This window comes from Somniosus microcephalus, chromosome 9 (genome assembly GCF_052327205.1).
Source record: "Somniosus microcephalus isolate GS21.2 chromosome 9, FLI_Smic_1.0, whole genome shotgun sequence".
NCBI classification, from domain to species: domain Eukaryota; kingdom Metazoa; phylum Chordata; class Chondrichthyes; order Squaliformes; family Somniosidae; genus Somniosus; species Somniosus microcephalus.
The window spans coordinates 32,638,616-32,658,871 of NC_140995.1; the positions used below are offsets into that span (position 1 = coordinate 32,638,616).

The following is a 20,256-nucleotide window of genomic DNA, read 5'->3' on the forward strand; positions in this document are numbered from 1 at the left end:
ATTTAATGAATATACAAGAAAGACTCCTTGAACCCAATAATTATTTTTACTGAAAAGTATCATCGATAATAAAACATGAAGTAACGACAGTACCTGCATTGGTACAATTGATGGGAAGAGCTCCTCCAACTACTCCTGAAGGTTTACTGGAAAGGTTAGAATTGGCCCAGGGACTGTGTGTACTGAAATCTTTACCTGCATTGGCAAGTGGGGTGCTCTTGGCATTTATTCCTGCAAGATCAAAAAGACTTTGACTGTTACAATTGCAGTACCCTACTTTCAATGATCACCTGTCAGTTTTAGAAGTACAAAACAATGGTTTTTCAGGAAGACAAAAAGGTGAATACATTTTTGCTTTAAATCTATTTCAAAAACAGAAGAGATATTTAAAAATCCCTTCAGCTTTCTATTCACTCTTTATCTACTTGCCTTTTATCAAATCAAATTTTGCTTTTTCCATCACCCACACTCTTTCCCCACGCCTTGCACTTTTCCCTCTTTCAACATTGGCTTTAATGTTGCACAGAAAATGTGCACCACGACTTTCTGTTGATCAACTATATTTGCAATGATTAAAGTCCTTTGGTGTATATATTATGCATCTACCACATGGAATACTTTAGCCATTGTCTACCATTGTACAGCACCCTTCCCTCCACCATGCCCCCGGCCCCTCAAAAAAAAAAGGAACAACTTCCCTCTACATTTTATGGTTGATTTTCTAGTCTTTTACAGTTTACAATGGATACTTAAAATCAGACTCCAATTTTTAGCACATTCTAGTGAATTCTGTATTCCCAATTGGTTCCAACTTCCAGTACAAGTTAAATCTGTCTGATTTTGCTGCAAGTTCAAAACTAACATTCCTTCTTATTCCCTCCAGTTAATTGTTCTATGTTCACTATTTTAAATAAACTTTATAGATTTTTTTTGTTACAAACCTGGCAGATACCTGGATTGTTTCAGGTAGTGATACTTGGCTGTAGAAGCTCTAGATGCAATTGTATCTGGTTGAGGCATTATATTGGCTGTAGGCATATTGCTGCTGTTTGATTTATTATTTGAAGGAGTGAAGTCTAAAAGGCTTCCCATTCTGTAACATAGGGGTATAACAAATAATTTACAAGTTCAAAAAGGAAAATGCACAAAATGTCACATTTAACCAGAATAATGATCTGCTTACTTAAACTGTGATTCTTGACTTTGCCTTTTTTTATCATTTAAATTTGCATTTTTAGTTGAAGAACTATATCCCAAATCCCCTGAATCATTCCAGTTGTTGAAATCTTTCAAAACAGCATGACTCCATCGTCGAGCACTGCCTTTTGGCTTGGTGCTGCTGCATATATTGTCCTCTGTCCTGATCGCTTTCTGAGATCACAAACAAAAAGTGCAACATTAACAAGTTGAGTACCAACAGTAATTAAATAATCAGGTGTAAAAACAAATGCTGGAAGTAAAATTGTAATATTGGAAGCTGACCCAATGTCCAGATGATGTCACCAAGGGGCAGCAGGTAGATGAGGAGGAGGAGGAGGAAGTGGCCAAAGATAAATCCTTGGAGGACTGCAGAGGTAACAGTATGGGGACAGAAAGAGAAGCCATTTCTGGAAATGCTCTGGCTATGATTGGATTGGTGAGAGTGGAACCAAATGAGAGCTGTCCCACTGAGCTGGATAAATGGAGGAGAGCCACCGGAGGAAGATGGTGTGGCTGACCATGTCAAAGAGAGGACAAGGAGGTAAAATGCATCCTCAGTTACAGAGGACATCATTTGTGACTTTGAATAGGGCCACAATGTTTATGACTTCAGTAGTCAAAGATCCCCTCATCACAACATAACCTTTATTTGAATGTGCATTCTACATGGCTCTCAAAAGACAGTACTGCACCTTAAAAGAGAACTTACCTATTTAACTCTGGTCTGGTTTAACGTGCTATAAAAAAAAACACGGCCAGTTACCCTGTTTGACAGGATCAGCAGCCTGCAGATAATTGTATTAAAACCCTCCTTTATATATCGTTAAATAATGATTTAAAACCTATTTTTTGTGTTTACAATATTTTTCAATGCTTAAAGGAAGGAAGACATATCACCAGAGCAGCCCATCAGCAAGGGAGACCTGGCTCTCCATGCTCATAATAAAGTTAACAGGTTTTCTGAAAATATATTTGAGCACTTCCCCACTTTAAAAAGTGTGACAAAGAAATAACCAAACATTACCTCATTTTATTCCTTTAAAAAGATTGATTCTTAAATAAAACTGAAAATATGATCAAATTGGTTGTCAAGCATTAAAAATTCACCATGCATTTTTAGATTCTAAATTTAAATACCAACACTAAACCATATGCTAAAACTATTTAATGGTGATGGTACAAAAAGTGCAAGATTCCTAACCACCAAAAAAAAATCTGCAGTTAGAAGAGGTAATTTCACAATCCCATGCTCCCACTGGGGAGCAGCACTCGCAGCGAGTGCAGGTTAACAGAATTACCCTAGAATGTATACATTAAGTTTCATGCTTTGGATCAGGAGTCTCGTATATATATATATATAGTAATATATAAATACAGTGCAAATGTGATAAGATCACATTGAGAGAACAGAATAAAATATTCTAAAATAATGATCTGATCACTTTTGTCTCTTGCACCAAATGGATAACGATAAATATATGATGCTAACCAATACTTTCACTACCACACATTGTTATTCTTGTATTAAATACAAGAACTCTTACTTGACACATTTTGATGTTTATTGAAGGTAGAATATTTTGATGGAGTTTCTCTTGTTCACTTCGGTTTCCTCTTTCAAGTGAGCCAGGTGCTGGATCGGTTTGTTGTGCACACATTTGGTGCTGAGAGGGCGTAATCTGTTGAAATGGCCTTGAAGGTGGATGAGGATGATGCAGAGGTGGGGGCTGATGTGGAGGTACAGGCTTGAACTGATGAACTGGATGCTTATATTGCTGCTTTCCTTGTTCTTGCAGTTGCTGAGGAGTTCCCAGAGCTTGGCCAACATGAAAATAGGGATACCGTAGTGCCTACAAATACAATGGATAACAAAAAGTAATGCTGAAGCGCAAATTATGTCAGAGGTGCCTTCTCACCGCTCCTAGATGACTATGGGCAAACTATGCATCATCTCATCTAAACCAGAAAGGCAGCATATTAAATCGCTGGTCTACACAGAATTAGCTGAGCTGAGCAGAGAGAGAGAGAGAGAGCGTGAGAGAGAGCGCGAGAGCGAGAGCGAGAGAGATATTTAGGCATGCTGCAAGAGGTTCACTGTTCCTAGATGTGGAGTGTTCCATTCTCAATTTCTACCTAGTTGGAACTGCACATCAGATGAAGGATTTGGCCGTGATGGTCCTTCTACTTGAATAATCTAGTGATGCCCAGTTTCTGAGCTCGTAAAGAATAGGCACGGTGAGGCATTGAAGGGATGTCCCTATCTGTGGAACCATGACCAGTACATCTCTCTTGCAGGACAGAAAATCGAACAGAAGTCAGATTAGTCGAGCTCCTGCAGCATTGCACATGGGGAGCAGTATATAATGTTAAACTGACTTATTTCAATATTCCAAAATAATGTGACGAAATAAGTGGACGAGAGAACCTCCTACGAAAAGGATGGGTGCACCAAAAAGGAACCAACTAAGTAGCGGAGAGTTTAATTACAGTGAAATGTGTCATTTCTTTGTCGATATACAACCTCAGCAGGAAAACTCAAGCTTGACAGAGGAAAATATACCAAATGCATGACCATTTACTCACTCACTATAGCAAGAGATTAGTATTGAGCATTTCAGAACACCAGCTGCACATTGAGCAGCACCAGCTATCAGCACTAATCACATTCAAAAATGCACAGGAGGCAAAAAATAAATACATTCCACATAAGCCAGCAGCACTGAAAATATTGATTTTTAAATTGGGGTGCACAGAGCAATTAGATTGGTGGCATAAATATTTGTTACACCAGTAGAACAGGCCACACCAATCAATTAATCTTCAAGCAAGGGTATATAAAATAAATTTTTTGGAACCACCAAAATAGACACGGAAAATATTGATTTTTGAATCGGGTTGAGCGGCCAGCAGTTGCAATGGTGTATGCTCTTATTTTTCCCCCACAGTGTACAGTGGGAGAATATCAGGACAAGGAGACAGCAAAATATAAACTGCCATCAAAATAAAGGCAATAAAAATTGATTTACAGGCTCTTAAGTCCTTTCTTTTTTAATGGCACTACAGTGGCAGCATGTTTGGATATTCTTCTATAGAAAATGCAGGACAATACAAATCAGCAAAATGTTAATTCTCATCATAAACATTTGAGGTAATACATTTTTGAAGCAAGGAGGAAGAAAGGAAATACACCTTAATTGGAGTATAGAGACAGTGTGCAAATACAGAGGCCATTAAAGGTGGCAGCACAGGTAAAAGAAGCCATACAAAAAGGCAAAGATAATTTTTAGTTTTGTATCTAGAGGCATAGAATACAAAAGCAAGGATTTGATGCAGAGCTTGAACAGGGCCTCAATTAGGCTGCAGTTGAAGTCATGCATGCAGTTTTGGGCACACTGTTATTGGAAGGCTGTAAAGCAATGGAAAAGGTGAGGCTTAAATTCATTAGAATGTTACCAGTGTTGCAAGGTTCCAGTTATAAGAGAGACTTGAGAAGTTGAGGCTTTTATCATTAGAAGTGACGAGGTTAAGGAGCAATCAGATTTGAGGTCTTCAAGAACATGAAGGGTTATGATGAGGTAAACAGTGATGGATTGCTTCAAGTGGTCAGCAGAATGGTAATGGGACAGCACACACAGTTAAAGTTGACCAGAAAGAGAATCACAGAGTAGGTTAGGAAAAAATCCTTTTATGCAAAAGGTGGTTAGAACATGGAATTCTCTGCCACAAACCGTTGAACAGGGTCCACAAATTCTTAAAAATGGAGTTAATCGCTTGAAAAAGAGGAATATTAAAAAGGTTAAGGGGAGCAAGCAGGACAGTGGGATTAAGCTAGATAGTTCGGAGAAAAATAATAGCTTGTAATTTGCGGTCAGCGACGAAGCAAAGCCATTCGCTGCTGGCCCCGAAGAAAGCTGCCCACAGAGATCTCGCGATCGGAGCAAGAAGTTCACATTTTTCGGCGTGCAATTGGTTTCAGCGCTCTGTAGTGGAAATCTCTAGGGCGATGCTGCTGTGACGTCAACAAGCTGCCTAAGCAACCAATCACATTGCAGGATTCTCAGACAGGAAAGGAGAAGATGCTTTTACCCAGGGGTGGGGGGTCCACACCGCAGCCAATGTTGGAGCAATGACTAACCGCAACTTCAGGATTTCAGCGTTTAGAAGCGCATGTGCTACATCCGGAGGTTGTGGTCAGTTTCAAAGAAGCAATAACGGTGAACGCTGTTAGCTCGCCATTATTACCCACCACAAATTCCGGCCCATTGTCACAAACTTGTTGTGCCAAATGGCTTGTTTCTGTGCTGTAATACTCAAAACGTAGATTTTCATTTTTTCCACCTAGGCATGAAGCATAGAATTACGTAGAATGTACAGGTACAGCACAAAAACAGGCAATTCGGCCCAACTGGTATATGCCCCCTCCCATCCTACTTCATCTAACCCCATCAGCATAGCCTTTTATTCCTTTCTCCCTCATGTGTTTCTCTAACTTCCCCTTAAATGCATCTATGCCGTTTGCCTCAATTACTCCTTGTGGTAGCAAGTTCCACATTCTTGCCACTCCTGGGGTAAAAAAGTTTCTCCGGTTTTCCTTTTTGGATGTATTGGTGACCATTTTATATTTTTGGCCCCTGGTTTCAGTCACCCCCACAAGTGGAAACATCGTCTCTATGTCTACTCTATCAAATCCCTTCATAACTTTAAAGACCTTTATTAGGTTACCCCTCAGCCTTCTCTTTAGAGAAGAGCCCCAGCCTGTTCAGCCTTTCGGGATAAGTATATCCCTCCAGTTCCAGTATCATCCTTGTGAATCTTTATTGCACCTTCTCCAGTGCCTCTATATCCTTTTTATAATATGGAGGCCAGAACTGTGCACAGTAGTGGTCTAACTAAGGTTCAATACAAGTTTAACATCTTGGCTTTTCAATTTTATCCCTCCAGAAATGAACCCCAGTGCTTGGTTTTCTATATATTTTTTTTTTAAATGGCCTTATTAACCTGCTTTGCTACTTTTAGCGATTTGCATATCTGTACCCCTAGATCCCTGGGCTCCTCTACCCCATTAGACTCTTATTTTCAAGTAGCATTGGTGAAAGGGGGTAAAATTGGGCACTAAGGGAACTAAAGGGTTAACAACTTTGTGCTAATATGCACAATACATAAAAGTATTGTCAGTAACACAGAACAAAGGAACTGTTGAATATAAGAGAACACACTGCAAGACTCAACAGAAATGTGGTGATAAGAAAGTTGGCCGAACGCCCGGAGATGTCCATCAAGGACTTGTTATGCACCTGGCACAGGGGCATTGCACTCGGTACGAATTGTTTTGCACCCACAGACTGTACAAAACCTGAAGAGAAACTGTGTTCATCGAGCATTTGTCCCCGGATGAGCGTCTCCCGTTAACTTGTAATAAAGGCTATTTCACTTTAGTGAAACCCCGGACTCCAAGTGGTTAATTACCAGAGGGCGAACAGTTCCCCAACAATTGGTCTCATTCTTCCTACCAAAATGTTACATCTCATATTTGTCTACATTGAAGTTCATTTGCCAATTACTGAGGAAAATCTGGTGGGTGGATCACATTCCTATTACAGAACCTGCCCAATTTTTCTTCCATTAATTTACCAGCATACAACCTTCACACCCAGGCAGAACAGATGAAAATCTATATCTATGATTTTAGCAAATTGGGTATAGCTTTGAAAGAGCCGGCACGATGGGCTGAAAGGCCCGCTTCAGTGCTGTAAGATTCTATGATGTGATTTTACCACTGCAAGTCAATTGTAGGTTTCACCAATTTTATACTAACAGCAGTAAATTAAAAACAGGTCACTTGTGAGCCCTTCCAGTTATCGTAAAAGCTCACCTGGCTTGGAGTTGGTCGCTTCTTTGGGTCCCACTGGAGCATATCTCTCATGAGTTGAATAGCTTCACCACTTGCATTGGGAATCAGAGTCTTGAGGTTATTGGGGACACATTGAGGCCAGCGGAAGCTCATGGCAGCTGCAAGCTGATAGCCTTCTGACCAATTATTCTAAGGGATGTCAATTATAAAGTTGTCTGATACAAGTAAAAAGTAGGATAATTTACACAAACATTGTCAGAGCAAAACAAGTTGTTTGGACAATCCAAGTTGCAGTTTTCTTATTCACTTAGTAGATCTGCCAAATTCAGAAAACTAGATTCAAAATTCATTTTTAAAGTACTCAATGTACAGAAATTTGGAGTGGGGCAAAGCATGGTCTAAGATGAGGGTTTCTGGGAGGCTTTTGAAAGCCCGGGGGGGGAAGAGGAGAGGGAGGTGGGGGGTGGAAGAGAGGCAGGAGATGTGGCAAGGTGAACAGGCTTAAGGATTGCATTCCACAGGAGAGAGGCATAGTAGCTGAAAGACTATTCACGGATGGTGAAGCAATGGATGCAAAGAACAAGCATTAAACCAATGTTGGAGGAGTGGGGGTACATTTGGCAACGTGCAGCTGGAGTTGCTGAGGTACGGTGGGAAGGTGGGGTGAAGCCATGGACAGATATGAAAGTGAGCAGCATCTTAAAGTTGATTAGGTAGGGAAAAAAGGAACCAGCGGAGATAAATTAGGATGAGTAGTAAGGGATTTTGTGTAGGCAAGGATGCAGGCGACCGTGTTCTGAATAAGTGCAGTGGAAAAATTGTGCATCTAGGTAATAAGGGAGCTGTTTAGTGTTTTGGTAGTAGCGAGAGGGGCATCAGAGTGGGTGCAGGTGGTGTGACGCAGGTGATACGCACGTGGTCTTGGTAATGGAATGGATGTGGGGAAGGAAGCCTAGTTCAGTGTGCCAATTTAGTTAGCCCTTCAGTCCCAGAAGAGAATGGCTGCTGATAAATACCTCGGTGCAACACTTACAATACCCATGACAAGTTGTCTGCAATAGACACGAGATCAGTCTATTTCCCTTTTCTTTATGGGACTGAAAATATATTGGCCCAGAAATTCGGGTCTCCACGGGTGAGTATGCACAGGGTACTCACCCATAGGCCCAACGGAAGTGGCGGTTTCGTGCATGCACTGCGCATGCGCGGGAAACTGGAACTTCCGTTCCCTTAAAGGAAGGGGTTCAGAGGTCGAACGCGTGCACTGGAGAGGCAGCGCGTGCGCATGGAACTTACGTTTTTTTCCCAGGTTTCTTGGGAGGGTAAGTCTCCAGCAGTTACATATGTAAAAAGCAGGCGCAAGGCCTGTTTTTAACAAGGTAAGTGGTGAATTAATTAAAATTAAAACAATTTTTCCACAGGTTTATTATTTTTAAATACTTTAAAGAAAGGTAAGTTTATTTTTAGCCCCGATAGAAAATGTAATTACTTTTTTCAAAAATTTAAATTATTGTTTAAAAGTTATTTTATGTAATTTATAGTTATTTTAAAAATTTGATTTTTAAAATTGTATTTGAAGTTTTAGTGATGTTTTGGGGCTTATAGTATTTATAGTTTTGACAGCTCTTCCTGTCAAACTTATGAATGGAGCATTCCCTGCTACCATTGGCTCTCCATGGCCCACGTGATCCCAGGGGACGCATCGAACTAACTGCCCCCCTGGGATACGCAAGCACTGCGCGCCGGCAGTTGGAGCAGGCCCGGGATCAGAATCCCACGTGGGCCCACAGCTCAACGGCCGGCGCGCTAGATAAGTGCAGGTCGGAGGCTTGCACCCGCAGGAAGCCTCCGGCCCGAATTTCTGGGCCATTACAATTTTAAGTAAAAATCATAAACACGTAAAAACAGCATGATGGTATTGGCATAAAAAAAAAATCTATGGTCTTCCCTTTCCCCTAATATATAGGCTTCTAAAATTCAAGCTTGACATCAGCTAAACATTATTTCTCTATCTATCTTCTATCCTACTCTTTACATCAATGGTGATGATGTGTGCATCAAAATTCGCCGAGACTTCTCAATTAAAAAAAGGGGCAACCACTTCGATGATGTTTCATACCTTTTTAGGTGTTCCTAAAACCTGACAAATTTTGAAAATCTCATCTATTTCACTGGAACCAGGAAAGAGAGGTCTTAATGTGTAGAGTTCTGCCATAATACAACCAACAGCCCAAATGTCAATAGGAGAACTATAATTTGTTGATCGCAGAAGAACTTCAGGGGCTCTATACCTGTAATAACAAAAAAGGATAAAAATTTGTGCAGGAGGATATAAAATGTTGCAATGATCAATAAGATTTGCTCCTTCCTAAAAGAAAGTCAAATTCTTAGGACTTTTTGGCTTTACCTGAATGAAATGGACTAGCTCCACCTGCTGGTTAAACAAGGCCATTATTCATGCAAATCTCTGCCCTTCATGACACAATCCTTTTGAGTCAGTTTTAGAGCACTCTATGGACTTCATCATACATGGAATATAAACACAACAGTTCCACAGTGTGTGAAGGAACCTTTCAAAAACCAGAAAACTTCCAAGGGTTCTTTAAATTACTGATTTTTTAAAAACCAATAAGCAAGTCCTTCCAGCTTGGGATTTACCCTTAGAGGATCTTTATCTTTCTTGTTTGTGACTTAATGCAAGAGTCTCTATATTTTCAAAACTTAGGCAGGAACCCTGGTAAGGTTACATCATTCTCCTTGTGACACTGTACAGTTTGTGCAACTCTCTGCAATTCTAATTTTTCTTTTAGAACAGTAAAAATTGAAGTTTCAGGCTAGAAGGCTTAAAACTATTGTAGCCCAGCAAGAATGAACGTGCATTCATACAGCACCTTTCCCATCCGCAGGACGTACCAAAACACTTCACAGCCACTCGATTTATTTTTGAAATGCTATTAGGGTTGTGCAGGGAAAAGATTGCCAATGAATTCCATTTATTCCTCCTACACTTCATGGCGCACTGGTATGGCAGCTATTTTAACACTTTTTCTTCCCACAGATCAATCAAGCCACCGGGAGGCAGTCACTGTGGAGGAGCAGTGGGACAAGGAGGGGGGGGGTACATGGGGAAATCAGCTTCAGGAGGAGCTGGTGAATGCAGACCCAGACTTCGTCATTACAACTTGTCCCCGTTCAGCTGCTAGATGAGGAGGGGGCGATGGAAAGCCGGAGCTGCACACCTCCCTTCTTTCCTGGGAGTGCACCCTCTTCCCCACCCCCACCACACCTTCAGGCCACCCCCCCCAAGCAGAGTCACTCACCCGGCTCTCCTCAACCAGGTACTAGCGAGGACACATGCCACTGGGGCAAGCAAGTGACTCAAGGCCAGGTGAGCTGCAGGGAACGCGGAGACTTTGAGGAAATGGAGGATGCCCCCACCTCTTAGGCAAGATCAGCTAGAAGGTGGTGGCCAGAGACGAGTGAGGCATGGCCTCCAGGTCTGCTGTAATGCTGAGCACCAACATCGTGCAGGCGATGTTAGAGCTGCAAAAAACAATGTTCACTAAAGGTTACTGTCCAATAAAGGTTTATCATTGTAAATAGTTGTTCAAATTTCTAAAAAGAGTTTAACATTGCAATTAAACTATGTTTCTCAGGGTCTAGTTAGCTTTTTAGAGCTCCGCTAGTTCAAATGTCAAAGTACAGTTTTACTTTTTCCAAGAAGCATTTGAAGTTATTTGTAAATATCTGCATTTAAAGCTCACTGATCACATGAAACTTAAAATAAAAAACAATCTTTGAAGTTAGAGCCATGACTGACTCTACAGCCCCTGTGGGGGCTCATTAGGTAAAAGCCTGCACCACAAGCTGCCCTCTTGAAGTGATGCCTCTTATGGATTTGCCAGCGCCCTTGGCTCCTGCAGTCCAGGATCCTCTGCTTTGATTAGCTCCTCCCTCGCTATGTCATGGTCCAGACCTTCCATCATTACCGCGCAGGGCACAGCACACAACTACCCTCTCTGGGAAGTATTGGAGGACACCCCCATTTTATCAGTCCAAGCACCTGAAGCAGCCCTTCAGCGCCCCGATGGTCCTTGCAACCACCTGCCTGGTGAACACATGTACTTGGTTGTATCTCTCATCAGCTTCAGTCCATGGGATGCGAAAAGGCATCAGCAAGGGGTAAGCACTGAGGATCTATCCTTCTGCTTGCCCAGGTTGCTGAGGACAAATACTATGATCCAGTTGTGCACAATGAATGCATCATGACAGGCTCTCGTGTGCTGCGCGTTCACAGGCAAGATGTGTAGCCAGGTTTCGCAGTCCACCTGAATGTACGTTGAGGCAGTGGTAGCCCTATCTTTATGGGTTCTGATGGGAAGTCTTGTTCTGCATGTTCTGCACTGTGGAAGCCAGCAATATTGAAGAAACTAATTGCCCTCTGCCTTTGCTCCACCACTGACATATCAAATCTGATGAAATCCCCAGCCCTACGAACAGGGTGTCAATTACCCGTCGAATGCAGGCCCTCGTTGCCCCTTGACTAATCCTGCACAGGTCCCCCGTGAATACCTGGAAGGATCCAGACCCATAAAAGTAGAGGGCCGGGGTGAGCTGAAGTGCTTAATTTTTTTTATTGCTTTCTTAATTTTGTAGTCTGCCAATATTACAGGAAATAAAGCTACTCAAATATTTGTTTCAGCATCAGTAAACTTTGTCATTTCCTTGAACCTACTAAAAGTGCAAAGGTTAAAATGAAAGCAGGGGTCAACAACCTAAAACAAACATCCTCCATAAAAAAATATGATTTGTTCACATGGGAGGAAGGAAAAAAGCATTACTGCCCGCAGAACACACAGCTTAGGTGGTTAGCAATATTCTGTTTATGTTGCGAAAACTGTTGCTCCCACATGTAAACAAGTTGCATTTCACCATTTGAGAGAATATTTTTTTCCCCCGATTTCAATTTATCAGGTCACAATTATTTAACAGCAGGGATTGAAATGCCTCTCTACTCTTCCCTCAGTTTTATCATTTCTAATTCACATTTACAATAGCCAAATGGCTTTACATCAGTTAAAGGCATGCCGAGGGCAGCTACGAAATCCTGCACAAGCAGGGAATAAAGATTGTACTTCACAGCTGGAGTGGCATCCTGTTTGGAGGCAATGGCGTCCCCATGCGTCCTAGAAGGATAAGGACAGCAGGCGCATGGGAACACCATCATCTCAAAGGTCCCCTCCAAGTTACACACCATCCTGACGTGGAAATAGATCACCATTCCTTCATCGTCGCTGGGTCAAAATCCTGGAACTCCCACCCTAATTGCACTGGGGGAGCACCTTCACCACACGGACTGCAGCGGTTCAAGGCGGCGGCTCACCGCCACCTTCTCAGAGCAATTAGGGATGGGCAATAAATGCTGGCCTTGCCAGCGGCGCCCACATCCCAGGAACAAATAAAAAACTGAAGTACAACAGAATTATATTTTTTAGTTTGTGTTGACTTATGCAACTAAAAAAAGTGCCAACTAACAAGTTCTGGAAAATCAAACTGTGGTTGCAAAGGTAATCCTGAGAATTTACCATTTACTTATTTTAGATACTTAAACCTGGTCAGCCACCTTTGGAAATAAGAATCAGCTTCCATGACATCCATACCCATTAAATTTTTTAAAAATTACAAAAAATTTACTTAAAAGTGTGTTGGAAAACAGGATGCCACATCCAGCTGTGAAGTACAATCTTTATTCCCTGCTAGTGCAGGATTTCACAGCTGCCCTTGGCATGTCTTTAACTGATGTAAAGCCACTTGGCTATTGTAAATGTGAGTTAGAAATGGCAAGTGTTTCCGTTATTAGCAGCAGAAAGAGGCACTCTTACCATCTCGTAGATACATAATCAGTGTATGGTGGGCGAGATCGAATTTCACGAGCTAGCCCAAAATCAGCTATCTTGATAAGTTCTGGTCCCATACAAAGGAGGTTTTCTGGTTTCATGTCACGATGAAAAAATCCTGGAACACAATGCGCACATAAATAAAAATGGAACCCGAGGATAAATTAGTTTCCACCAGCAATATGAGATTTCCCCCCACCCGACTTATCTTTCTCCCATTGCAGCCCATTTGTCACAACCACCCCTCCATTTTCTATGGCTCCTATCAAGTGCTCAATCTACTTGACAAAATGTGTGGCTCAAGAGGCCCAAGAGACACAACATAGGAACCTGCGACTTGATTTGGTAACCTTGTGTGTTTATCAGTGCAAACAAAATAGAAAGAGAATGGAAACGTACCACTTTGGCAAGTTTCAAAAATCTAAATTAACCACACAAGAATTTCTTCTTTAGACTGTGGCAAGTTCAACAAACAAATTTGTAACATAAAAAAAAGTTGACAATGGCAGCTTTCTCCTATGTTGACCATAACTTTACACACACCCCTACTTACGATGTATAACACCTCTTTGCAGGCTTGAAAAAGATGGAACTAGAAATGCACAAGTGCACGGTTTAATTTTTTTATTTTTTTAAAAAGCACAGGAATGTAGGCAGGCACTTCAATGTTGTACTGAGGGAGTGCTGCACTGCCGGAGGTATCGGCTTTGGGGTGAGACATTAAACTGAGGCCCCATCTGCCCTCTCAGGTGGACATAAAAGATCCCATGTCACTATTTCAAAAGAGGAGCAGGGGAGTTCACTAAAACAGATTATCTGGTCATTGTCACATTGCTGTTTGTGTGAACTTGCTGTGCGCAAATTGGCTAGTGCATTTCCTACATTACAACAGTAACTACACTTCATCGGCTGTAAAGCGTTTTGGGACGTCCAGAGATAGTGAACCATATAAGCACAAGGTGAAAAATTCAGTGTCGACCATTTTGGGGCTCTAACATTGCCTGGGCGCTAATTTTCACGCCGGCGACCGCAAAATTGAGTTGAACACCCCAAGAGGAGAGTGGAGCACTAAATCAAGCGCTCAACTTGCTTTTTAGGGCGTTAACGTCAGAGCGAGGCGGAGACTTTCAGCAGCACTGCCGTATTCAAAGGCTCCTTCCCTCCCTTAAAGGGAAGGGCCATCGCTGCAGGCTCTGCAATAGAAAAAGTACCTACCCGGACCACCAAGGCAGCCTTGATCCCGCCCGATCAGCCCAGCACTTGAGCAGAGCGCCGGGCTGAGCGATCACAGGCAGGAACCTGCGAAAAAACCTGCAACAAGAAAGCTAAGTTTTTTTTTTTACTTACCTTGGCCACCTTGCCTTTAATCATCGCCCCCAAAACAGCCAGCCACCCGATGCACGCCTCCTGCAGCTGTCGGTGTTTTCGACTGGCGCTGCTGCAGGGGGCGGAAGTCAATTTCAGGGCCGGGGCGATGCGCACGGCAATGACGTCATGATCTCTGGGTGGAGATCAGGGCGCAACGCCGTAGCACCATCGCAAAACTCCCGCCGAATATGGTGGGAGTCGATGTCAGTGCCGCACCCGGTTGCAAAGCCATTTGCGTCCTGTTAGCGCACCCTGGAGGCGCAAACGGGAGGCGCGAAGGCACCCAATTTCACCAAGTTCTTTCCCTCTTTAGGAAGAAAAGCTGCGTCAGGGCAGTCCCAAGATATCTGTTGGGGCACAGAAGTTGGCAGAATCTTTTATATTTATTCGCTGCTCACGATGCAGTCTCCTACATTGGGCGATCAAAGCAGATTGGGTGACTGCTTTGCGGAACACCTCCTTTCAGTCCACAAGCATGACGAGCTTCCGGTCACCCGTCACTAATTCTCCACTCCATTCCCACTATGACCCCTCCATCCTTGGCCTCTTGCACTGTTCCAACGAAGTTCAACGTAAGCTCAAGAAACAGCACCTCCTCTTTCAATTAGGCACTTCATAGCCTTCTGGACTCAACATCGAGTTCAACAATTTCAGACCATAGCCTCTGCCCCTATTTTTTCACATGGCAGCTGTTGATGATTCTGCCAGTGCCATTTACACCTCTTCCAGACTCATCTTTTGTTTCTTTACTTGTCCCATTACCATCTCCTTTTGCCTTGCACCATCACCTCTCGTCTTTTAATCTCTCCTGCCTTCCATCCCATCACAGACCTTCCCTTTTGTTCTTTCCTCCTCTCCCCCCTTTCTCTGCCTCTGTACTTGCTTAAAATCTGTTACATCTCCAACTTTTTCCAGTTCTGAAGGGTCATCGACCTGAAAAGTTAACGCTGTTTCTCTCTCGACAGATGTGGCCTGACCTGCTGAGTATTTCCAGCATTTTCTGTTTTTTTTTTTCAGATTTCCAGCATCCATGGTATTTTGCTTTTGTGTTTTTATATTTATTGTTGCCTCTATTTTTCTCTTTGGTGAAACTGGTGTGCAGTATGATCAGTTAAAGAAGCCAGGAGCCTCCTAAAGCCCAAAATAACCCAACTTCTTTAGAAGGGGTGAATGTGAAAATCTGCCAAGGAGATTGAGATAACACAAGCTTATTTTATCAGGTGGGCAACAAATCTCATACCCATGATAATTCCCTCCACATCCCTGACCACAGACTCAGGTTATAACAGACTGTTTGCAACCTCAACATCTGATTCGATCCTGAGCTGAGCAGTCAACCCCATACCCTCTCCATTATAAAGACTGCTAAATTTCACCTCTAACATCTTCTGCCTCCACCCATCATCTGCGGAAAGCCTGATTCATGTCTGGATCACCGACATAAGAAATAGGAGCAGGAGTAGGCCATTCGGCCCCTCGAGCCTGCTCCACCATTCAATAAGAGCACGACTGATTTGATCTTGGCCTCAACTCCACTTTTCCACCTGTTCCCCATAACCCTCGACTCCCCTGTAGTTCAAAAATCTGTCTCTCAGCCTTGAATATATTCAATGACCCAGCCTCCACAGCTCTCTGGGGTAGAGAATTCCAAAGATTCACAACCCTTAGAAGAAATTCCTCATCTGTCTTAAATGGGCGACCCCTTATTCTGAAAGTATGCCCCCCAGTTCTAGATTCCCCCACGAGGGGAAACATCCTCTCAGCATCTACCCTGTCAAGCCCCCTCAGAATCTTATGTTTCAATAAGATCACCTTTCATTCTTCTAAACGCCAATGAGTATAGGCCCAACCTGCTCAACCTTTCCTCATAAGACAACCCCTTCATCGCAGGAATCAACCTCGTGAACCTTCTCTGAACTGCCTCCAATGCAAGTATATCCCTCCTTAAATAAGGAGACCAAAACTGTACACAGTACTCTAGGTGTGGTCTCACCAATTATTGATTACTCCAATTCTCTCCCGGCCAGCATTATATCCAGCACCCTCCATAAACTTCAGCTCATCCAAAACTTCCGTCTCGCACCCACTCCCACACATCTATCACCTGTGCTTGCTGACGTACGTTTATCCCCAGTCCCCCAGATTAAAATTCTCATCCTCATGTTTAAACACCTTCATAGCCTCACCCTTGCCTATTTCTGTTACCTCCCCCAGACCTACAACTCCCCCAGGTCTGTTCATCAGACAGTGCCTTTTGTGCATGCCTCCCTTCAACTCACTACTGGTGGCTCTGCCTTCAGGACCAAGGTCCCACATTCTGGAATTCCATGCCTCTGGCTCTCTACCTCCCTCTTCTCTTAGAACCCACCTCGGACCAAGCTTTTGGTCACCTCTCCAAATATCTCATCCTTTGGCTTGGGGTCTAATTATTTACGATTATGCCTCTCAAGTGCCTTGGGACATTTTTGCTAGATTAAAAGGTACAATATAAAATGTTGCTTGGGTTCAGTTTTGTACTCAAATGGGGGTAACTAAACAATCTTTTACCTTTCAACACTAAGCACCCAGATCACCCGAAAATTAGTTTTATTCAGCTGCGTATAATAAAAAAAATACAAAAACATACCAATATAAAAGAACAAAAAAGGCTTGTTTTGGGATCCATTTTAGCTCCTGCCTTGCACCTCCTATGGCAAAGACTCATTCTAGTGTGTTGTCAGTTCTTTGGTACCTCTTTCAAGTGATCATTCTTCATGTGTGAGCCCAGCCAGTGAATGTCAGCAGACTATTTTTCATTGGTGTGCATCAGCGCCAAATCCAATCTTGTTCTTACCAAAGCTCCACATATTCACTTTCGAGCAGGAGATACCGAACCATAATCTGGTGCTTTTCCACTCTCTACCTCAAGGGTAGAGACCAACAACACCAAAGATCAGCTAACTCAGCACAAACCTTCCTGGTATGCATGCCTTAACTATTAGTTGATAAATTAATGATCTGATATAAGTTATTTATAGGACAGCTATGATCCAATTCCCTTCTGAGCAGTTGAACAATCATTCATTTGCAAGATCAACAACTAGCTAGTGTTTCTGATGGTCTTGCTTGAGGGAAGTTGGTGAGCACATTAAGAGGACTCGATGCCTTTCTTCCAGTAGTGCCATGAAATCTTTAACGCCCATCCCAAACCACTGGAACAGGCAGAGGGGATACATACAATGTACTGCACTCTCAGTATTGTACTGGAGTATCAGTCTAGATTATGTGCTCAACTCCTGAAGTGGAGTTTGAACCTATGATCTTCTGACTCAAAGACAAGAGTGTTACCAACTAAAGCAAGCTGACACTTATTAAATGAATAATTACAAACTGGTATTAAATGATCATTAAGATGTTTTATAGCTGACAGCGTAAGAGAGTTCTAAATGTTTAAGTGCTGGTGGCCTGTGTTTTGTTCAATGTTACCTGCAACAACCACCCAAATGCTTAAAGTGAAAAATAGTAAGAACTTGTGCGGGACTCCAGGTGTAGGTTGGAAGAAGTGCATCAATGTGTCAGCAGAGCTCAGCGCAGGCGCAGAAGGAAATGGCTCAAGGTCAAAGAGGGGGAGCAATGAAATTTTCCCCAAATCAGACCCCACAAACTGGGCTTCAGCAATGGACAGACTGACTCCATTTTTAAGATGTAGATTTTTTTTCCAATTAAAGATTTGTTTTGTTGCGTAAGCTCGAAACATACTCTTGAATTGCTTGGGCACCTTTCTCCTGAAATAGTTTTGAACACCTACCATGTTTGTGGATAAAAGCTAATCCTTGAAGTATCTGGTACATTATATTTCTAATGGACGATTCTGGAAACAGTCGGTTTCTGTAAATAAGATTCAGTTATAAGTTTCAACAAATACAAATGACGTCATTTGTGATTTCAAGTGTTGCTCTGTAATCATTTACAATACGTTTCATTGGTTCGGAAGAGAGTAAACGTATTAATTCAATAGAATTTCACAGTAATTAAAGTATCTAGCAATATAACTTTCAATATGCTGCATGTACAAGAGAAGAACGAACAGTAGTGTTATAAATTATCAATACACTGCAATAAGGTTAGTGCATAGGTTGCAATAATTAGATGATTTTATAACCTGTTCACCACTATTGCAAATGTTTGCAGTTTTCAAAATACAGTACATGCATTGTATCTGCAAATATCCACATTTTTGCCAGTGATTATTATAACATGTTCGGAACCACTATACAATTCTCAACTCAGTCATTTCTCCACATATTTCAAAAAAGTAAAATGGTTTTGTTAGAATTAGGGACTAAAGTCACCGAGTTTCAGAAATGTTTTTTTAGACTAGTGTTGCTTCCAACCCGAGGGCCCGTCAAAGTGGCTTTTAAAAGCAAGCCTACCAGGATCTGGGTTGAGCTAATAATTTTGGAATCAATTTAGGAATATTGAAGCTCAAAGTTAAATTCTAAATCATCAAAAAATGGCTCAGAACTGAAAAGGTTGTCACACCATTTCTCCCCCAATCTTTTACAACAATTATTTTTCCAACTTCAATTTTCTTTTCATTTCTCCTGAGAGCACTAAACTAGCTGGAATATAGTTCCACAAACACCCACGCTTAAGTCTTACCCGCGACATCAACATGCTATTTTGATCCCAGAGTGCACAACAGTCAGTTGGTTTTTTCCACTTGTCTGGTGTCCATACGTATGCACTTTGCAGGATAAGACACTGGATAGTGATCAGGAAGTTGAACCCTTGATGTGTTTCCCCCTCTCTCTAACTCATTGGGAGGTAGAGACAATTACAGTTCCCCAGTAGCATGTGATATCAAGAAATGGCTGAGCGCACTGGATACAGCAAAGGCTATGGGCCCCGACAATATCCCGGCTGTCATGCTGAAGACTTGTACTCCAGAACTAGCCACGCCTCTAGCCAAGCTGTGCCAGTACAGCTACAACACTGGCATCTACCCAACAATGTGGACAACTGCACAGCTATGTCCTGTCAACAAAAAACAAGACAAATCCAATCACCGCCCCATCATTCTACTCTCAATCGTCAGCAAAGTGATGGAAGGTGTTGTCAACAGTGCTATCAAGCGGCACTTACTCACCAATGCTCAGTTTGGGTTCCGCCAGGACCACTTGGTTCCAGACCGCATTATAGCCTTGGTCCAAACATGGGCAAAAGAGCCAAATTGCAGAAGTAAGGTGTGACTGCCCTTAACATCAAGGCAGTAGTTGGCCGAGTGTGGCATCAAGGGGCCCTAGTAAAATTGAAGTCAATGGGAATCAGAGGAAGACTCTCCACTGGCTGGAGTCATACCTAGCACAAAGGAAGGTGGTTGTTGAAGGTCAATCATCTCAGCCCCAGGACATCACTGCAGAAGTTCCTCAGGGCAATGTCCTAGGCCCAACCATCTTCAGCTGCTTCATCAATGACCTTCCCTCCATCATAAGGTCAGAAGTGAGGATGTTCATTGATGATTGCACAGTGTTCAGTTCCATTCGCAACGCTTCAGATAATGAAGCAGTCTATGCCCGCATGCAGCAAGACCTGGACAACATTTGAGACTTGGACTGATTAAGTGGCAAGTAACATTTGCGCCACACAAGTGCCAGACAATGACTATCTCCAACCAGAGAGCATCTAGTCACCACCCATCACCAAATCACCCCAACATCAACATCCTGGGGGGGTCACCAATGATCAGAAACTTAACTGGACCAGCCACAGAAATACTGTGGCTACAAGAGCAGGTCAGAAGCTGGGTATTCTGTAGTGAGTGTCTCACCTGACTCCCCAAAGCCTTTCCACCATCTACAAGGCACAAGTCAGGAGTGTGATGGAATACTCTCCACTTGCCTGGATGAGTGCAGCTCCAACAACACTCAAGAAGCTCGACACCATCCAGGGCAAAGCAGC

General features: G+C 42.6%; 1 protein-coding gene across 5 annotated transcripts in view; it reads right to left on the reverse strand.

Annotated features, from left to right (window-relative positions):
- Positions 1-20,256, reverse strand: part of LOC147112323 (serine/threonine-protein kinase ICK-like) — a 69,925-nt gene that overhangs the window by 11,370 nt on the left and 38,299 nt on the right. For 4 of the 5 annotated variants that reach the window (XM_085996463.1, XM_085996462.1, XM_085996464.1 and 1 more), the window contains 8 exons: positions 18,104-18,183; positions 12,934-13,066; positions 9,171-9,342; positions 7,073-7,240; positions 2,745-3,050; positions 1,184-1,371; positions 942-1,093; positions 94-231 (listed from right to left, as the gene is read on the reverse strand). In XM_085996463.1, the coding sequence (XP_085852589.1) occupies positions 94-231; positions 942-1,093; positions 1,184-1,371; positions 2,745-3,050; positions 7,073-7,240; positions 9,171-9,342; positions 12,934-13,066; positions 18,104-18,183 (1,337 nt within the window). The remainder of the gene's footprint in view (positions 1-93; positions 232-941; positions 1,094-1,183; positions 1,372-2,744; positions 3,051-7,072; positions 7,241-9,170; positions 9,343-12,933; positions 13,067-18,103; positions 18,184-20,256) is intronic. The other variant, XM_085996465.1, reaches the window with a different exon arrangement.